Source organism: Thunnus thynnus, chromosome 14, assembly GCF_963924715.1.
Source record: "Thunnus thynnus chromosome 14, fThuThy2.1, whole genome shotgun sequence".
NCBI lineage: Eukaryota > Metazoa > Chordata > Actinopteri > Scombriformes > Scombridae > Thunnus > Thunnus thynnus.
In genome coordinates this window covers 3019117-3040730 of record NC_089530.1, presented here as the reverse complement: position 1 = coordinate 3040730, position 21614 = coordinate 3019117, and the positions used below count along the sequence as shown (strand labels likewise).

Sequence of the window (21614 nt, the reverse complement as noted above, 5' to 3'; positions counted from 1 at the left end):
AATAGCAATTTGACATTTTTAGTTGTTTCCAATAAATTAATGGTGTCTTACTTAAATTTTTTGTGTCACCTCCACTTTTTTGTCAAGGTTTTTGAGCCAGTTATGACAGCCCAGTAACTACAAATTTCTGACACTTTTAATTGCAAATATCATTCTTGCCATCAAAATGCAATACGGTCTTTTTTATTCCTTGCATTCTATTGTGTGTTATGCTGGTAGCAGTTATAGCCTGAAGCTGTAGCTTCGAGCAGAGATGAGGAGTGGGCCCCAACCAACCCTGAATCAAGTGGCATCAATTGAGGCAATTTACACAACTCACACAGCTCCCTCTGCTTCTGTAAAGAGACTTTGATGTGTAAAATCAGCTTAAGGTTTCTACAAGTGTATCTGCATGCTCTAGGCGTCTTACATGGTGGAGATATCGATGAGTTTGAAATGCTCCTCACAGCCGAGCTGAGCAGCCACGTCTCTGAACTCCTCTGTTATCCTGATGAGACCCAAGTCCAGGTTGAACTCTGCAGGGAATGTCACTATCCAGTACCTGAACACACACACTGACATTTACTATTTGGTAGCAATTTGACACTCAAACTATTGTGATATGATAAACATGTGCATGTAATTTTAGCTCCCAAATTCTCTCAACTGAACCAGACAACGACCTTGGTGACCTTGTGTCTTGTGTCCATTTATTGTGCAGGAATTCCCTACAGCTTGTTTCACATTAACAACATTGTGGTGTCCCCACCCACTGGTGCAGGGTTGAATAAACCCTGCTCCAGAGCTGTGTTGTCCTTAAAACACAAGGTCACAGGTGTAACATAAGGTTAAAACAAAATCAATTCAATGTTCATTATCAAATTTAACAAGTCACAAGCAATGAGCATTCTTGCTTTAAATGGTTGCTTTCTTAATTAGACTTTAATAAAATGAGCTATGTAGTTAAATAAATAAAGCACAGATATATTATTTCATTGGGTAATAATGACAGAAAGACATATCTTAAATAATTGAATACACTGATTGTGCATTAATGATTCAAACCCAAATAGATGCCTTTAACAACCTTCAAACCTCATTGTGTTTTCACTAACAACATCATTATTGTTTTACATTCATCAATTAGTACCTTGGAATATTATCTCATCCTGCACATGTTGTTTTGGATATTCCACTAAAGAACAACTGAAAATCTGTATATTTAGTTATATATTTGTAATTTCTATTTAGTTATGGTTATGTAACTAAATATATAGTTATAATTTACTAAAATTTAGTTATGAATATATTTAGTTATAGTTACTTTATATTTAGAGCACATTATGAGGATGGAAGCAATGGGCTGTGATTCTCAAGTGTGAAACATTAAATCTGTATTAACTGAAACTGTGTGAAACTGTGAGCTCGGGGTTAATAACTGCAGTAAATAAAGTGTGACATGAGTTGAATGGACGTTACATTAGCCCTGGGGTTTTTTGTAGTCTTGGGTTTAGATTTGCCCTCAGCTGAGAAATGGATGAATGTGTATGTGGCATCTTACCTCATTAAATAACAAATCTTCAGCCTGGTTCTCTGGCAGTTGTCACCTTTGCAGTCACGGTACGTGGGGTAAGGTTAAGGACTTTTTTCAAGAGTTGAAAAACTAACACACTCCAATATATGATAAATCATTTTCATTCTCTATTCACTCCCTGACTGAGAAAAAACAGTATGTTAAGGAAATAATTTACAACACTTGACTGCTTAATTTGCTGTTGTCTGTGACTGACAAACAGGAAGCTCTCCTCTCCACATCATGCAGAATCGTTTCAGCTGACAGTGCCGCTGCTACTGTATGGACTAAAAGCTTATGAGCACCCTGACTGTCTGCTTCTTTCTTTGCATTTCCTCAGCAGTGGCTGTTATTAATCTAATATTAATATATTACTAATATGATATTGACAACAGTTCTCAACGCACATAACAGACTGATGTGAAGCATCCTCATGCAGAGAGAAAGTGATATTCAAAAACTTCCCAGCCAAAATTTTTCATATTGTGTCCAACAATTTTTGTGACTTTCTAAAAACAGACAATCACTTCCTGTACAACTCAGTGCACCATCCAGAATGCTTTTGAGGATTTGTATGACCACTCTCTATGGTGGCAGGCAGAACAGGATAAACACTTACACCTTTAGACGTTTTGTATGATCTAGTTTGTTTGAGGCATACTGGGGCTTTTGCATTCACTAGTACAGGCAATTTAGTACATTTTTGCTATTTTTTCTCCTCCAACCTCACCTCCAACTGATCTGTCCTTTTTTTAATGTTGCTTACAAGGTGTGGAGAGCAGTAGATGATCCATTATTCTTTCTTATATAATAATGGCAGAACTGACAATAAAATAAGGCTCAACTTGATTTGTTGTTTCTTCAACTGCATCTCCAACTTGATGCCATACTAAATTTATATTAACATATCAACAGTGTCACAAGATCAGCTTTAAATAAAATCCATAACAGGCTTCTTATGAAAAGTAGACCTGGAAAGCATATGCTTTGGAACCTGTAGGACAGGTCCTGCTCAGAAGACTGTAGGGCCACTGTGAAAGACTGTAAGACATCCCCATTCCAAGTGTACTCAAATCAATGCACTGGCTTCAAGTATACACTAGAATAACGTTTCATGGTTCTATCTTTCTTGTACATGCAGCCCTGAATGGCTTTGCACCACAATATGTGTTATATATGTTTTAAATGCTATGATTCAAGCAGACCTCTCAGCATCTGGCACTGGTATTCTTGCTGTACAGAGTTTCAATTCAAAGATAGCACAAAAGATAAAGACCCTTCTTACAATTCACTGAGGAAGTCTTAAAATCACACTTTACTGTAAACGCACATACAGTATTGTGCTGCGATGTGTGACACCTGAGGTAAAGAACAGTAATAACAATAACAGAAATGACTTGTCATGAGTTTCAAAGGGGTAAAGACAAAGAAAGCCTCCTACAGCTGTCTGATGTCTGGCAGCATAACACACCACTTACTGATCAGCTACAAGTACACCGATCCAGGGAAGGATCAATACTGTAATTTCACATCAACATACAGAGGAAGAGCAAGAGGAAAGGTGAGGAAAGACTTAAGCAGAACATTAATGGCTATGCTAGCATCACTGAAAGAGATTGATTGGAATTCCAATAGCAAAAGAAAAGATTTAGGTTGGATATCCTGTAAGGAGAGGGGCAATTTATCTCAGGCATCACTTTACAATGTGTTGAATTAAAAGTACATACGTATCCTCAGTCAGCTAAAATACCAAAGCCAGCAGTATTTCAACATATTGTTAACACACTGTGTTGTTGGGTATTAGCCTGCAGGGTTTCTGCCAGATGGGATATATTATTAGTAGTTTTCCCGCTAGTTCTGAGGATGTAACGTACCAGCGATGCATCAAAAGCAGGCTGCGAGGAAGGAGGCTGGCCTGCAGCTCCCCATTGTCATCTATGAAGAAAAAATGTCACCATATTTAAAACATGTTTAACAGGCATTAGTACATTTTCATGAGATATGTACAAATGCAGAAGTTGCCCTAACATTTTTTCCTTTCAGTTTAAATTAATCATTTAATAAAATTACCACACATTAGTTGCCACACAGTGAACCTGGGGCTTTTGGGGCCCCTGAGTGTCTATGCCTGCTTTGTCCAATAGATAATCCAGCCTTGGTTGCAATTCACTCACATGTGTCACTCACCAAATGCATGAATGCATTCATTTAAGAGAGCATCAAGAGATGCTGCCTTTCCCAGTGTGGATGATCCCATGGTGCCAAGCTGGAGGAAGGACAGAGGTCAACACTTCCTGCTCACTGCTCTGGACCAATCAGGGTTTTCCTGGGAGCAAGAGAGTGTCAGTCATCAGTAAGAGAACATAGAAATATAACAAGTAGCCAACTGTATGTATGAGAATAAATACATATGGCTAGTTTTATGATCATGTGAAGTCAAATTTGTCCATGTGTAATCAGTCATTAATCAAATAGCTTTAAGCAGACACTTGCTCATCGGCATTTATCAAAAATCTTTGTCTTCTTTAAAAATATACAAGGGAGGCACTCAGTCTACATCAATGTCAACAAAAGCAGAAAAATGACAAGGTGGGGCACTTATGCAAGTACCTACTGAATTCTGTCTCCACCAACAACATATGAAAAAAAACACAACTACAGGTATTGTATGTGAAACTTGTGCAATTGTACCAAATTGTGTGCTAATTCATTGAGTAAAGGTTGAGCTATATAAAAGCATAAGTGAAAATTTTGTCCAAGTCATTAGAATATATCCAAACGATAAATTCAATCCATCATATAAATGTTGAACTCTCTCTCTGACCCATGATTGTCTACCTCAAGTTTAGGATTCATCCTCTGGAAACTATGATGTCTGTACAAAATTTTATAGCAATTCATTTGTTAGTTGTCGACATATTTCAGTCTGGACTAAAGTGGTGGACCAACTGACTGACAAACAGATTGACATTTCCGGCCCTACAGCCATGCTGCTAGCATGCCTAAAAATAAGAATTATTTAGCTTACAACAACACACCCAAAAGTATCCCATCCAAATGAGCAACACATGGGATGTGTCTGAAATAACTCACTATTTACTGCGGTATATTACTGTCTGCCATTTTATTTGCGTGTACAGTGCTTTTATAAGATTCCTTCCTATGTACACTACTCTCTTCTTAAAACATCACGATGCAGTGCGTTGCATTTGAAAGATGGGAACATTACGTTTTCTGTCTGCTACACTGTATCTAAATTGTAGTCTAAAATTTCAATTTACTGCTCACTATAGAGTAAACTACTGAGTGTTTATGATGTATGGAACAGTGCATATGTGAATGAGGGAGCGATTTTAATAATTTCAATGATTCTAAAGAAATTCTATGATACCAATTCCCACGCATAGCAACTTTAAGCTAACGTGGGATGCTAACGACTCTGGTGTACCACCTTGCCATCAGTTAGGTAACATTTCTCCACAACATGTGCAAGAAAACAAGTCCACCTCTTACACAAAGTTAACTTCTGGAGCTGGAGCTCATTCCCCATTCTTTGGAAACAGCTGTCATGCCTGAATCCTCTGTAAATAGTGTAATTGTATTCTATTCAATATCAAACTTTTAAAAATCAAACCACATCCTATGGAAGAAACAGCGATTTTGTTATCGTTCCGTCCTCCCTCTGTAGAACTGCTTTTACTTCTTCAACCATATTTTCTTAGCCTTCAAATGTGCAATTGTTTTAGTGCAAAAGAAAGTGCTTACAATAATTTAGTGAGCATGTGTTCATTGCCTAAATTAATAGCTGCAATGGTTAACACGCAGGAGGTTGCTTGCAGTGCACGTGACAATTCAAATTACTTCCACACCTGAACCATGTCAGGGAACATACTCTATATGCGTCGTTTATAACATCTGTTCCTTGCAGAGACAGCGTCTCCCTGTTGGATGTGACCTTTCTATTCATACTGATGATGTTTCTATCCACAACAAGGACATTTCTACCAATGACAATGACATTTTCATCCAAATATGATGATGTTTATACCTGCAGGTTGGGATATTGTATACTTGGTCATGATATTTCCACCCCTGACAATGCTTCACTCCAACAATGTCAGCAATGTTTGTAACCACATTAATGAATAAACTGTTACAGCATCTTTTGCTCACAAATATGACAGAGAATGTATTTGTGCACAATTTTCCTGCTACTCTCAAAAGGTATCAATATTGGGAAAGTCATGTGTGCTGTTTCTGTCTTCCCTTGTCAATACTGCATGTCTAAGGAAAACCCCCCCCCATCTTATTTTTGAGGACTGACAGTTGATAATCATTCATCCAAGCAGTGGAGGCTGGTCCATAGAGGCAGAGGAGGTTGATCCTCCTCTATTTTTTGAGAGGCAAAAGGGAGATCAAAATATAAAAAAATAATATTTGGTTGACATAAACCATTACCAAATCTCAGTATTATTTATAAAATATTTTTTTCTCTCTTCTTTGGAGAAAAATCCATTATTGAAATTCTGTTTAAAACGCTTCAACAGTGACACCTGCAGGGCAAGAGGAGAAAGAGCAGTCTGCGTGAAGTGGTGGTGGGGGGCAGTGGGGGGGAGTGGGGGACGGAGGAGGACGGTGCCTGCTGTCCTCCGCAGGGCGGGATCTCCTACACTGATTTAATGTACTTCATTTTTTTTATGCTAATCTGTGATTGGCCAAGACATGTAAAATGACGTCCTCTCTAACCAATCAACAACCAGAAAGTAATATTGACATCGCGTTGGTCCAATGATAGTTTCCAGATTTCATCTTCAACTCTCCACCGTAAGGCAGTGGCAGCGGTAGATAACGAGCTGTAGATAGCTCCTCGCGTTAGCCAACAGTTAGTTTGTTGTAGCAGCATGAAGGACTCTTTATACATTTATGGAAGGACTGTTGTTAAGCTAATGGGCGAATGGATTTGGACAGGACGCCACCATGGAGGCTGGAGAGAGAAGCAACCGGAGAAACAACCAGGACAGTTAGCTTGTTTGTCATTGTTGCTAATGATATGAGACTGGTTAACCAGCAGCCACAAAGTTCTGTTAACTAACAAACAAGATGACCAACAGCCACAAATGGACGTTATGACATGGATACTTCATCTCCATGAAGGAAAGAAGAAGACGTCAGATAACGTGAGTCAGATACAGCTTCTCTCTCTTTCTGTGTCTGTGGTCGCTAATTTCTTCTCTGATGGTTAAATGTCTCTGAGGCTTTTTTGTGAATTTATCTCCTTAACAAGAATGCAGCAGAGATCATATAATGTGCTGTAGGTAACCTAGTTTGCTTGTTGAAGTTACAGTGAGCTGTCTGGACTCACTCATTCATTTGGAATTGACCCCGTTTTTAATTAAGTAGTTGTTCAGTCACCTGTTGATGTTGTGTGATTAGTGAATGAGTGTGCAGGAGGTCTGGCTGCTTGCTTGTGACAATTTCTTCAGTTCGTTATATTGAGTAATAAGCCTAGAGTAACTAGAATAACAAGTGATATGCATGTGAACTGCAGATTAATTGCAAAATTAAATGTCTCATTTAAGACAAAGTAAACAAACTGCTGTAAGTACAAGTCATGGGCAGACAGCGTGTCTGCAGCTGAGCAGCCAATTAGCTACGTAGCTGCTAACTGACGTTAGCGGTGGGTGTTTGTTTTGTGGCTCGTTCAACAAGCTGCAGGACAAGACGTGTGTTCAAGTTATCATCAAGTTTTGATGATGTGGACATAGGCTGTTTCATTCACTACCGTGTTTAAAAGAGGAAGGTATCAGGCCTCATATTGCAATTTGAATTAACAATAATTGAGCATTGAATATTTTATATATTTTAAGATTTTATTTAAACATTGGACATCTTAAATGTTGTTTTCATTTAAGACCATGGGCAACAGTTCCTTGCTGTAAGTGTGTTACAGAATAATCTTTTTTTTTTTCGCTTATCCTAAAAATGATCCGATCCGTGACTCAAATCCGTGATACGATCCGAACCGTGAGTTTTGTGATCCGTTGCACCCCTAGTGTTAACATGTCAGCTTTGTAAACTATATTTTGTATGTCGCTCACATAGATAAGAGTGTGTAAGTCATGTATTTGATACATGCATTAATACTTTCTGATGTGAACCTACACTTTTAGATCTGTGGATGTTTTTAGTGTTCAGTCTTTCTTGTATTCAGCACTGATCTGAACCTGTATCACATTATAAGCTTTGTGGTACTTTATATATTTCTGTACACTAAGAAAATACATAGGAAACACATGTAAATCATGTGATATGTCGTCTGTTTTTGATGAGAACATAAATCTGTTGTCACAATAGAACAATACTATAAATTTGAATTTCACTTTGTTGGTAAAATGACACATTCTTAACCACTCCACGGCTAAAATGAACACTTATTTGTTTAGAAACAATATGTATATGCTAAATGTATTTAAATAAGCAGCATTTACACCACTCAGGGGTTTTTGCTTTTGAAAGCAAATTGTTTTATTGGCATATAAAATTGCCCCCCACCCCTCCGATTTCATCAGGTGGGGGACAATGATATAGTTTGATGCAGTTTGTTGTAAGTGTCCTCCAGCCGCCACTGCATCCAACACTATAATCAAACAAATCAATCAATGAGAATAGAAGACTAGACCATCAACAGTATCCCACCAATAACCAGCTTCACTGGAGGAGGTGATGGAAGTGAGTTTGGTCTTTGATCTTCTGACCTTTTAATGAAGTGAGGCCACCTGTAACAATTAAATTCCTCTCCAGTTTACCATATACAGCTGCATAACATTTACTGTCACACCTCTTTTTTTAATCTAAGATCTAGAATTCACAATAAGAAATGCAAGTATTACCAAAATACAATGTTGCATAACAGCTTCAAGACAGGGTGAAACAGCAGGGGAATGAGACACTTGGCTACTCCTTATGTCTAGTTGTCAAGTATTATTTACTGCAGTTAAGTCATATTTGGTGAGGAAAGGCTGTTGACTGTTAGCTGTCGACATCTGCTCCTATTCTGTTCATTAAATATCTTAATGAAAAGGGGGGAAATAAATATCTACATATATTTTTTAAGATGTTAATTATGTTATTTAATTGTTGGACCAAGCCTCAGCTCTTTCAGCTGGAATGCACATGCTCAGTTTATTATTCTGATAAAAAAGTGAAAGAGCTACACTTCATTGTTTCTCACACTTTGATGAGCTAATGTGACTAGAATCTGGATCCGGTTGAGGTCCATCTCTATTGCTTTTTCTGCATCTTGTTAAATATGTATATGTATGATGCACTGCACTAAAACTGTGTCTCTGGTAGGCCTTTTTCACAGCAGACATTTTGACTTGTCATAGTAGGAAAAACACAGGTGCAACTTATAATGTTAACAATCGGTTCCATTCAAGTGTACAAGGAAGCCATACTGGTGAACTATCACAAGGGTCACGGAGCACCCCGGTAGCTCAATGGTTACTGTGCATGCTACATAACAGCAACATCCCTGATTTGATTCCAGTCAGGGACCTTTGTTGCATGTCATATCCATCTCTCTCTCCCCTTGTTTCCTGTCTGCCTCTTCGCTACCCACTGTCCAATAAAGGCAAAAATGACATTAAAAAAAATCTTAAACAAAACCCCCCCCCCAAAAAACATCATGAATTTGGAAAAAAAACTAAATGGGAGACAGCCATCATTAATGTTGTTAATTGCATCAGTGCTTTCCTGCTTTGACATGTCAAAATATGCAGGTGAGAGCATGAATTAGACAGCTACCAGAGAGACTGGAGTGGAAAATAAGTAATGGCAAATGAACAACTTGAAAATTGAAGAAGTCAATCCTGTTCAGAAATTCAGCATCACTAACTTCATTTAATCAAGGCGCAAAATATTTTCAAGGACAAGGAAAATGTGAGAGGGAGGATGTGTGAGAGCTCTAGTATACATGAGGTGCTTTCCCTTTGGCTAATGTGGCTCCTCATTTCCTCACTCATGTCTCCTCCTCACATCTTAGCTCCTCCCAGCAAGGATGAAGAGAAACGTGAGGAAGAGACGCAAGAACGGATGAATTTAATCTACCAAACAGCACATATGTGGACTTTTAGGATGTACAGCATGTTTTACTAATTAAAAAAACCTGGACAAGACTTGATTGTCTTGCCTCGCTTGGAAGTCGCTTTGAATAAAAGCATTTGTTTACAAGAAACTCTGAATAGCTGCATAGCCGTGAAGAAGGCCTACTTATCACCTGTCCACTCTACCGCAGCTGAGTGTTTCCTCCCTGCCTGTCTCCTCATTAGCTGCTTGCCTGGACATCTGTTTCTCATCTCCCTAATTAGCAGTCCAGACTGCCCTCTGCTTTGCCAGATTACCTGCATACTGCAGGTCTGCTGCTGTAACATTTGACCACATCTGAAGCTTGTTGCCTGAGAAGCTCGCAGCTCAACCCAATCCAGGTTGTGGCAGTAGTAGTAGCAAAATTTTGCGTTTTAGTTTACTAAAAGACACTTTTGTGTTTTTTTCCCAATTTCTCTCAACACTTTGTATTGAAGTTTATGAACTGTGCTGAGTCGTCCTCCTCCAGAAGACTTTGTGTAGTGTAAACTACATCTTGTTTTAACTGAAGGGGGGGAAATATTAGAAGCACCTTTCAATATATTACAGTCCAATGCAACGCCACCACCCACTACAACCTCAGTAGTAAACATAAAGTTAGATTATCACGGTCCACTTCCCAACTTTTTCCAGCACTTTCCGCCACATCTCATGGTCTTCCCCAGTGGATGGAGTTGCTCAGTTGTCATTCAAGACAATGCCGTTGCTTTATGTTTAAATTAGATGGGGTTTATTTCAATTTCAAGAACATACACATACACTCTCACCCGTCATCTCTAAGTATACATACTGTATATTTCAGAGCATGTTTCAGACTTATCATCTTTAAACCTGCAATAACTGATTTTTTCACTCTCTTTTTAGCTCTGTTTTTGCTCTCTATCCACTCCTGAGGGAGTCTTTAGCTGCTAAATGCTCCACTATGTTCACCAGGTAGTCACTGAATTTGTCTGTTTGCTGTTCTTGAATCTGAGCAGGTAGTGTACTGTGGGTTTTTAGAGCTTTTTCTCTGTAAAGAGCTGCCTGCTGCATCTGAAATGACTGTGAGAGCACTGACAGTGGACTAAATCATTAAAATTGCAGCCGAACAGCTAAACAATGAGCTGAAACTAGCAGAGTCGCTGATAATCCTCTGTAGGTTCATCCCTACAAGCTATGCCTCTACACACTATCATCTGATACATCATTATTATTATTATAAAAAAAATATTCGTTATAGATTTTTTTAAAAGATTTTTCAGTTTTTAATGTTACATATGACACTCTTAAAATACAATACTGGATTAAAAGAATATATGACAGAACAGGATTCAGTCAAGTCTAGTCTCCATAAAAAGTCTAAAACTCCCACGTCATTGAATCCTGTGGTTTGTTGAGGTGCTAGGCTGCTGGAATATGTGTATCGTAGGTTCAGGAGCCAAACACATCATTCAGGCTGCTGAATTGACATTGATGTTGTTAATGGCTAAGTATGTCATCAGCTGCCATCACCTTGGTGAGGCTGGTGAGGCAAAAAAAGACGTCACTGGCCAACAGCTAATTTATTTTGTGACGCTTGCGTCAACATCACACGTGCGTATGTGTGTGTGTGTGTGTGTGTGTGTGTGTGTGTACAGAGTTGAATGAATGAAAGCATTGTTCCTTGACTGTAGGTAACTGATGCGTAAATGGATGCAATCTGAAAAGGGACTAGGCTTAGACATGGCAATTCCTACTGTGTCTGATTTTAGTACTAACATAGCTAAAACATTCTTATTCATATAAAATACTAAAAGCACTCAGAAAGACTTTGACTTCATCAAGAATGATTCTGCCATTTTATTTCATAAACATTTAGATAAATGTGAATAACTGTGGATTGTGCTGCTAGAGAACAGTCACAGATCCTGTGGTTGTTATGATTACTAGCATCATGATATCTAACATTTGTCCATTGGTGGGAACCTAACTGATATGTTAAATATGGTTATAGTTAGTTACATACACTTGTAGGAAAATCCTAAAATAGCCCAACCAGTATATGGTTATATATTCGGGAGTGATTCCACTGCTTCTGAATCTAGGGGTTTGTTAAAGGCCTTGTAGGTCTAGAGATTAAAGCCTCTATGTGTAGCATTCAAACATTTCTGACTAGCTGAATAACTTTCATCCTGTTAGCTAACAGACCTATTTTATTTCATGTGAAGAACTTGGTGCGTGTAATTTCTTTTGGTGTAAAGCACTTTGAGCTGTATTTCTTGTATGCAAGATGCTATACAAATTTATTATTTTTATCATTATTATTATTATTATTAAAGCTGAATTCACTTTTTTTGTTTGCCTATTTACTCATCCAGCATCCAGCCAAACTCTGTCTGTCTACTGTTTGGTACTGGACATTTAGCATTCTCACAGCTTTACCACCATAAACAGTTGGCTGCTACTCCTCGAAAACAAGGGTGATGAGAGCCGTGAGAGTTAAGCAAAGTAGTAAAGTTGAAAAAACCAAAACAACGAGCTGAGAGACACTAAAATTGCTTCATCGAGCTGATGAGAACTGCAGAGTTAGTGATGATTCTCTGCGGGTTCATCACAACAAGCAAACCCTTTCACATTATACATAGTCATTTGATCCCTAGCAAAATATACAAATTATGATTAATTGAATATATGTTAAAATATCCCTCTCCCTTTGCTAACTGGAAAAGCGCAATAAGTGCACAATAATCCCATGTCAGTGTTGTGAACGGATCCCCTCTCTCTCTCTCCTCTGTCTTTGCTGACACTGCAGTGGCGTCTGAAACAGCGAGTCAGATGAGTGCTCTCATCTGCGTCAGCACACCAATAATAAAGTGACTCTGTCATTGTAGAATTTATGATCATTGGCTATTGCAGTTTTCAATTACATGAACCGTGACCTTTTCTTCTCACTAAAGCTCCATGCTGTCATTTTCTCGGCTTCACAGGGCAACCAATCACCATACTCTAGCTGTGCTGCCTTGAATAGTCTATCAGCGTACAGCTGGCTAACCTAAATAGAAAGCAAAATGACTGGTGCTGACGTACTTTCCAGCGCAACTTGTTGACCTCTCTCAGCAAATAAAAATTTTTCTGTTACACAATCAGACACTTTTGAATGATCTCCCCCTGCCTTATCCCACCAACATGCATTTCAAGCAGATATCATGGCAGAACTGTTACGTATCTGATCTAAGACTAAGGTTAAGTATCTGCTGATACAAGTTACAATTTGGTATTTTGATTTTATAAATGTATGTACAATTTTATATATTTTCACATACAATTGTCCTTATATACTTCAAGTACATTAAAGTCAGTAAAACAACTGAATGGGTCTGTGCTAATAAAATGAAATTCCTGCCTTGATGAACAAGATGAACTACACCAACGACTTAAAAGGTCAGATAACTTTTCCAAATACACTCACGAATCATTTTATTAGGAACATCTGTGCAATGTAATTCAATCCAATACAGCAGCTCTGCCATAAATTCTACATTTATGAAGCTTAAACATTTTCAGTTTTTGTTGACTTTGTCAGAAAGGTGATAATTCAACGTTATGTTTATTATTCAGGTGGTAGTGGGTGGTGGTGTACTGGAGTGCATTATATTGAAAAGTGTTTCTGATATTTTGCCCCCCTAGTATATGTTAATGGGGTGGACAAAATATTATGAACACTTTTCCAATTTTCCAAAACAGGTGGTCACACAGTATGTTAACTCTGAGCTAAGCCCGTGTGCAATTATTCAGTATGGCAACTAGTAAAAAAAAGAAAGGCAAAGCCTCAATTTTAATCCAGTGGAGCTAGAAATAAGTTATAGTTATAGTCCACTCATCATTTACCAGAACTGAAGTTCCTTAAATTATTTTCTTCGATGTCCGGTGCTGTGTGTTCACGTCTTGACACTCTGCACCTCCAGACTACAATATAATTTCATAGAGCAGCTGTTCCTGCATTTGTTGAGCTGTTGTCATGCTTCACTGCGATTGGCTCAGCTGTTTCAGAGCTATGAGACCAGTAATGTGACTGGCAGAGTGTATTTATTAATCACCACACCTTCACTTTGCACTTTGAAGAAGCTTGCCCGATTAAAATAGGGCCCTAATAGCCTATAGACATAGTGGATCTGTGAGACTGTGCTGTGTAAATGCTAACATCAGCATGCTAACAGTGACAGTGCTAACATGCTAATGTTTAGCAGGTGTAATGTTTACCATATTCACCATCTTAGTTTAGCATGTTAGCATAGGAACATTTGCTAATTAGCCCTAAACACATATTACAGCTGAGGCTGATGGGAATGTCATTAGTTTTGCAGGTATTTGGTCATAAACCAAAGTATTGGATGCATTAATGTCTTGAGCTGACAATGGCACTAGAAATATAAGTCGGGATCATGAAAGAAGTCTGAGGATCAAGCCTCAGACTTCATGGAAATCCATCCAATAGTTGTTGAGATATTTCAGTCTGGACCAAAGTTGTTCACTGGCCAAGCGATAGACCTACACTGCCATCTCCACAGCACACAACACGGCCTATGAGGCATTTCTGATTTGAAATAAGTCTTGATCAGCTCTGAAGACATTCTTGCTGATCAGCTGAGGACATCCCTGCTGACATACAAGTAGAAATACAGTCATAAAAGTGGTACAAACCCGTAGGAAGTTACTGGCTTTTACCACAGCCTGGCTTGCTTGTGGCGAAATCCATTTCAAAAATCATTTCATTTTATTGCTGACGAGAGATCCATAGCACAGCCATGAGCAATTACATGGTTGTTAAGACAACTGATCTTGATTGTATATCCTGTGTCCTGGCACAAGGGTAAAGCTGGAGGATTTAGTTAGAATAGTGATGACTGGAAGAGAACATACAGTATACAAACAGTGTATTCAGGCTCCTGTGAGGATGATTGCAAAAGGCTGGCTGCTAAGCTAAGTAGGTAAACGAGCAAGCAGCGGGATGGTATGGATAGTGTCTTACACAATTGTTACAAGTAACTGTTTTTCCCATTTTCCTGTTTAAAAAATAATCTTATTGACCAGCATTGCTAGGTGCTTGTGAGGGACATTGCCTTGGTGAATCCACTGGTTGCATCCTCTTTTAATCCTTGTTTAGCCATGTGACAAGGAACAGCCAAGGTCAGGGTTGCTCAACCTTTTCTGACATACGACCCTGGTACTATAGTTAATATAAAAGGTACTATAGTTGTCATGACCCAAGCAATAAGAGTTGTAAATCTGAGTCTGGCATACTTTTGAATTCTGTTTTCAAGAGCATGGAGACAGCTCCAAATAGATTTTCCACCTGTCTGTTATTTGTACCTACTTATCCAGAAGTGAGTCTGGGGTTGACATTTAGTATTGAGAGTGAAGTACATATTACTAGTAGAACAAACTAGGTACTTTTTTGTTTTACAGCCTAAAGCTAAATCAAAACCAAGTTAGAAATGCTTATTTGTAAAATTTTACTCAGACTACTATTGACAGTGCTCTAACCCGACAGACGTGGGACGTTGCAAACAAAAACGACAGTCGGATGTTATAATTGCTTATCTTATCCTGAGTAATGAGTCATACGGGCACTGGACATGACCTTTTCTCTCACACCACCCTAAGGCCAAAATGTGAAATTTATACACAGGATTTCTAATCATCTAATAAGCAGTTGAAATTTGCTCAATACATTCATGCGCCTAAGAGGATAAACCCCTCTCGACAATGTCTTCTTCTTCTCCCCAGCGTGGCTCATACATCAGTAATGTCGGTAACAGAAGATAGCAAAAAGTAAGCAAAAGACAGAAGGATGCCAAGACAATGACAGACGTCAGTGACTACTGAAGGAGATGGAGTGTTACATTATCAGTCCAATCTAAAGTAATACATTTGACCTATTTGCTTTTACTTGACTGCAGAGGCATGAAGTGCATCTAATTCAGTGAGTTATTTCTGTTTATGAGTTGCTGTAAAGTCCAGTGGTGCGGTCAGCAGGATAACAGCCATGTGCAGCATGTTCACTTCAATTCAGAGGATCGTCAACAGAATTTCTCTCTAGGTAATTCTACATTACCAAGTTTCAATTCTTTCCCTTCATTCTGTAAACATAATCCTGTTCAGGGTTGCAGGGGCCTGAGGCAGAGGAGGGTACATCATAATACGACAAACACATTCACACTCTCATTCACACCTACAGTCCAAATACATTACCTTCATGCCTTTTAGAGCCACCAGAGGAAACCCACACAGACGTTCAAAATCCTCACAAAAACCCCACCAGCAATATATCTCATAATTTCACAATATACCACAACAGCAGTGATCTCCTGTTCCTGTCAGTCTCCAGAACGGTATCTTGAGTGTAAAAGATAGCTAACTTGTACTTCAAGCTGGGGTCTGACTCACTTGTTGATCTTGATCTTGACTCAATCTCATCTGTGTGGTTTTGGACTTATCATAAGAGGCCTCTGAAGTTAGTGTGTTTTTTAAATGTGGGTCAGTGCTTAAAGAAAAGTATAACTTTTAAATGAATGCATCAATAAAAGTAAAATGACAGAGTAAGCACAGAAAATATCCACAATTTAAGCATTGACACTTAATGCTGCTTGCTACCTCCAGTCTCAACAGTGTGACGCAGAGATGCCGCACCAACAACAAACAGGCCATTCTGAAACTTTCAAAATGTTCCCTTTCACGTCGTCTGTGTGGACATCACACTGCTTTCACGGTGTGTCAAACATTAATGCATTATATGTCAACTGCTACAGGATACACACACTAACACATTCTTATGTTTTTCCTCCTTTTTGATTTCACAGCTCGGCTGTGCATGTTACAGTCAGCTGTGCCCTTTAGCATGACTTGTGCTTTTCTGCCTCCACAATGGGTCACTGTGTCTCTGCCTCTGGTTTGCGGATGCGTCATTGTGTGCTTATGCATAGCCTAGTGACATAAACTGCTTGTAGGTGCACACACACAGATGCACAGTCAGACAGTATAATACATATGCAAAGACATTCACCTGCACACATACTCAATACACTACTCTGTCCTGCCACACATGAAGGTCTGTTAGTGTTGTCCACAAAAGTCCAGTTTAAGAGATGCAACTGTACTAAAATGTCATCTTTGACTTGTAGTTCTTACGGCCTTAATGACACAAAATGAAGCAATAGCTAAAAACAGTCAACTGTTATCTAGTTTCTTCCTCTTGCAAGGCAACAACAAGCCTTTAAATCTTGTCACAGAAACTAGCAATTACAAACACACAAACTACACAGTCTATATTATACAGTATATATTTAAGTCAGTCTTACCCCCTAAACAGCAGCGTACCAGCAACCATCCAGGCTAAAGAGCAGTCCCCTTACTGAGATAACTGTAACTGCTGCTAGATGCTGCAGGCTGCTACTGGCTGTCAAGCAGAGAGACTCCCATAGCGTATACTACGCTATGACCTCCTCCTCCTCCTCCTCTTGTTGGTAAACACAGCAGCCTGGAGCAGCAGCAGTTCTGCCATGTGACCTAACCCACACACACACACACACACACACACACGAACACACACATCAGGTTTATTGTATTTGTGAGAACCTTCCACTGATAACAAACCTGGCCTTAATCTTCTATCTAACTATCATTACATGCGTAAATTCTAACCTGCACACTTTGAAAGGGGGAACTCCATAAAAATATAATAATAAAAATTGTTGATTAAAGTGAGACTGAGGTGAGAAATTTGCTCCTAAAGACCCTGTCAGTATTTTTTTTTTTTGATCATTGAATTTTTTTATCATTTAATTTATCTGATTTATATTTTTTAGTTTGACCTTTCAGTGGGCTAAAATGAACATTTAACACTTTTAACATTAACATTTGTGATCCTTATTGAAACAAAAAAACAATAAATTAGGTTTCTCAATTATCATGTCCCAAGTCAATCCATACATTTAAGTGAAATTCACTCTCCTTTTTAGGTTCAGTTCGCCCTTTAGCACCTCACTAAGTCCTGAGGGAAATATCTGCTTCTTTAGCTGCTTAATGCTCCACTATGATCACCAGCTAGTCACTAACTTTGTCTGTTTGCTGTTTGGTGCTGAGCAGGTAGTGTTATCAGAGCCTTTTTTTTTTTTTTTACTGAAAACTGCTGCCTGCGGCTTCTATGGAAATTTTGGCCCATCATACCAAAACAATGAGCTAAACGTAAGTAAAAGACTACAGTGATAAATCTCTAGTCACTACTAGTGACACCTTTCATCTTGCACATAGTGATTTGATCTATTAAATATTAATTAGTGCAGCTTTTAAAGTTTTTTTTTTTGTATTTCTAGAAAGTTCTGTGATCACTAAAGAAAGCCAGTTTCCTTTTTTTTGATAGAAATGTTTCTTTATTTAATATAGAATTTTAGCTGATAAAAAGATACTCATTTATGTCAAAATGATTACAAATGAATTGCTGCTGTAGTTCTCAGTAGTAAAGCAAATCTCTCTTTGTACCTTTTAAGCAACCAGATGTAAACAATGTAAAATTCACCACAGAGGTTTTTCATGGTAATCAAATCATATTAATGCCTCATTTACAGCCCTCGGTTGATCATACTTTAACAGTGTACACTTGACTGTACTGTGACCTAATCCCTCACAGAGTTAAACTTCTAATGTAGCTGCTTGAATAGAACCATCTAAAACTCACTGTTGTTCTCACAGGGACGCAATGGCAAGCAGACACACTGAACAGGTGTCGGGTTTGGAATGAATCTGATGGTCAGAGCAGACTAGACAGGTTTGAACTCATGTTTAGTCTACTGCTGCAGACAGATGTTACACCGACCTTGAGTTCAGGCAGCTGGCAGGACGGCTTAAGCAGATGGCCTCTGTGTCTATGAGTGTGTGCGCGCATGTGTGTGTTCACAGCAACTCATATGTCCTGTTTCATCAGTGAGTACATAACCTCCACAGCCTGGTTAATCCAACCCACTGTACTTCATTAGCTTCTAATGAGTTGTAATTGTAGCAATAAAAAGACATAGTACAGATAGAAGGATAGAACATTAAACAATATCCACTTAACCCCAGTAATGTCTGTCATCCTTTAATGTGACCTTTTGATGAGTTTTGGGGGAAAACAGAATCCAAATAATTGCCGGCAAGTAACAGAAAAAAATATTATGTACCTGAAGATCAAAAGACTACATAAGGTGATGTCATTTTCCTACCTACAGCAGTATGCCTAGGTGCTTTGGCGGAGGGCGGCAAATGCAACAGAAAAAAGGCTGCATGATTTTTTTCTTTGGTTGCTGTTGAATTTATTAGTTGCATTAAAGCCTCAATGCTGCCCCCAAGTGGCCAAAAAAATGATGCAGTAATGCTTAACATTTTTTGTGTCGGCATCATTGAATAGGTTGAAACGATCATACCGCACTAATATATCGGTAAATGAAAGCGAGTGGCTCAAACCTGATGCTGTGTGTGGCTGATTATCTGTTGCTTTACTGCCATAAACAGAAAGTAAATGATCTTCTTGATCATAAATTTGAAAGTTTGTCTTTTGAAGATAAACACAGGATTAAACATGTCATTGCCCTGGGAGATAAATAAGACAAGTAATATTTAAAAAAGAAAAAAAAAGTAAATAATGAATAAAGTAATTGTGCAGATTTAACATGGTTCTCAAGGTAATTACTGCTAACTTGTCAAACTCATTTAGAGAATGTAGAAAAGTTAGACTTGCTTGGAAGCGCAAATTCCATGTACAAAATATACAAATTTAGCAAGTTTATGTGCAGATTCCATTCTTCTTATTTTTGTTATTTTTCCCATTTGGTGAATTCTAATACTCTGCAGAAAGAAATACCAAAAATGACTATTACAGTTGTTGGCCTCAGGTGCTACAAGGTAGATTCATTTATTCAGCTTTTGTTTGATTGCTTCAGGGGGGCTCAGTTGGGATAGAACTCTGCCAGAAATCCCCAAAATGTGGCTTTGTAGTTTTGAAAATAAACAGCTGACACTGTGAAGAATGTTGGAACTATGTACACAGGACTTTGAGGGATTATGAGCTGTGTTGAGAGTTTATGCGTTACATCCAACTGTAGCAATCTGTGTCCACTGAACTGAGCTAATAGTGGAACTGAGGATTTACTTGGATGACCAGTGGCATGCATGAAGAAAAAGAAAAGTTATGTTCACCCACATTATCAAAGTCAACCTCAAAGGATGTCAGCCACTGAGCACATTTACATGCATTGCTGCTTATTAGTTATTATCTGACCCATTCATCCATTTTCTGCTAAACTGTTCAGGGTCGCAGTACGTGAAACCTATCACAGTATACAAGAGCTCAAGTATTTACACCCTGGACAGGTCACCTCGTCACCATTTATCACACCTATGGAAGGCTGGGAAGTTGCGATATTTTTGTTAAAGTCAACAAATCCCAAGAAAAGACCAAAACAAACAATGTATTGATTCCATCTCTCAATACATTCTGATTTCCCATTTGTTAATAAAGATGTAAGTATGTAATGTAATGTAAACTGGTGTAAATTGTTGAGGACAATTTTCAGTTGCACCACTAAAATGGTATTTATGGGTATTATGGTATTTATGGTATTTCACAATAAACTACAGTGCCCATGCTCATCAGAATAAAGGAAGATGTCACAGAAGCTTTCAGTAAGAAAAATATAGAATATGAACAGACTTGTCCTTTAAGTTATAATGTGGTATCTGTGGTGATAGATACACAAGTAGCTTAAAAGCTACTCTCCTTGTGCATATTTGAATTCTGTTTGTGGTCTATGCAGACCAGGGAGTGTTACATGTCGTTAATGTTATTATTTACATCTGCGCTTTTCCTGCTTTGACAAGTCAAAATGTCTGATGTGAAAAGTCAATATAGAGACAACAAGTGAAAGAACACTGTCTAAATAAGATGTACCCTGTTTGGGTAATAATTAGTCTGGGATTTAGCTCATAAAGTTAGGAAAGCAACGCTGGACTGGAGCTCTTCTGCTGTTATCAGCACTGTCCACCTTGTTGTTGCACTCACTGTGTATATATGTTAGTTTTCTGTTTAGCTACATTGTCAAATATAGGTTGTAGCATGTTAATAATTTCCTTTTTTTCTGACCTCCAGTGGTTTAACTTCTAACCTTGCTGCAGTGATGGACAGGTGTACTCCATGACCCTGGAACATCACGTACATATACAACATAACATGCACTTCTGACCACACCCACCAGTCTGTTTCAGAGCGATGGGTGCCAGATCCTCAAATATGAGGATTTTCTGCTTTTCCCTGTTTTGCATAATGGAATCTGAATCTCTTTAGGGTTTGGACTGTTGATTGGACAAAACCAACCAATTTGAAGACATCACCATGGCTCTCTAATCAAAGAAATAATAATTAATAGAGTCCTCAATAATGACAATAATTATTAGTTGCAACCTTACTACATATTTAGATGTATTTTCACTATGACAATGTGTCCCCTGAGCAGAACATGACTTAAGTATACAGTGGCTCATTTCTGTTGATTGGAGCAACCGGCTGAGCTCAAGGCACTGCTGCCAGGAAGTCATGGTAAATGGTATACATTTTAAATCTTCTTCTTACCAGTAAGTCTAATGAAATGCATTTCTGCAACCTCTTTGCATAACAAATACATCCTGCGCTATAACACAAATACTAAAGCATGTTGAGTCTTGAGGGACAAGGCATTATATAACCTGCAACATAATGCTTTAACCTTGCATTTTCATGTGTGAGTGGTTCCAGTAGGCACTATGAATATTTCATAGACTGTTTGACTGTAAAAGCACATGTCTCAGCTTCAGGCATAAGGTCAGTATTTAAAATAATGTTTTTCCCCTACCACAATAAAAAAGAAATGTAAAATATAAACAACTACCACTA

General features: G+C 38.4%; 1 protein-coding gene and 1 long non-coding RNA gene across 6 annotated transcripts in view; one reads left to right on the top strand and one right to left on the bottom strand.

Moving 5' to 3' along the window:
* The window catches only part of rasgrp3 (RAS guanyl releasing protein 3 (calcium and DAG-regulated)), a 57182-nt gene that overhangs the window by 21203 nt on the left and 14365 nt on the right, over positions 1 to 21614 (bottom strand). For 3 of the 5 annotated variants that reach the window (XM_067609338.1, XM_067609337.1, XM_067609342.1), the window contains exons 2-5: positions 3740 to 3878; positions 3385 to 3487; positions 1541 to 1603; positions 410 to 541 (exon numbers count right to left, since the gene is read on the bottom strand). In XM_067609338.1, coding sequence (XP_067465439.1) covers positions 410 to 541; positions 1541 to 1603; positions 3385 to 3487; positions 3740 to 3809 — 368 coding nt within the window. In that variant the 5' untranslated portion in view covers positions 3810 to 3878. Of the gene's footprint in view, positions 1 to 409; positions 542 to 1540; positions 1604 to 3384; positions 3488 to 3739; positions 3879 to 17013; positions 17222 to 21614 lie in introns of all 5 variants that reach the window. The other 2 variants (XM_067609340.1, XM_067609339.1) reach the window with 1 other exon arrangement.
* Positions 6253 to 21614, top strand: part of LOC137196612 (uncharacterized) — a 46203-nt gene continuing 30841 nt past the window's right edge. The window contains exon 1 of the long non-coding RNA XR_010931267.1: positions 6253 to 6729. This is a non-coding gene — a long non-coding RNA (uncharacterized lncRNA). The remainder of the gene's footprint in view (positions 6730 to 21614) is intronic.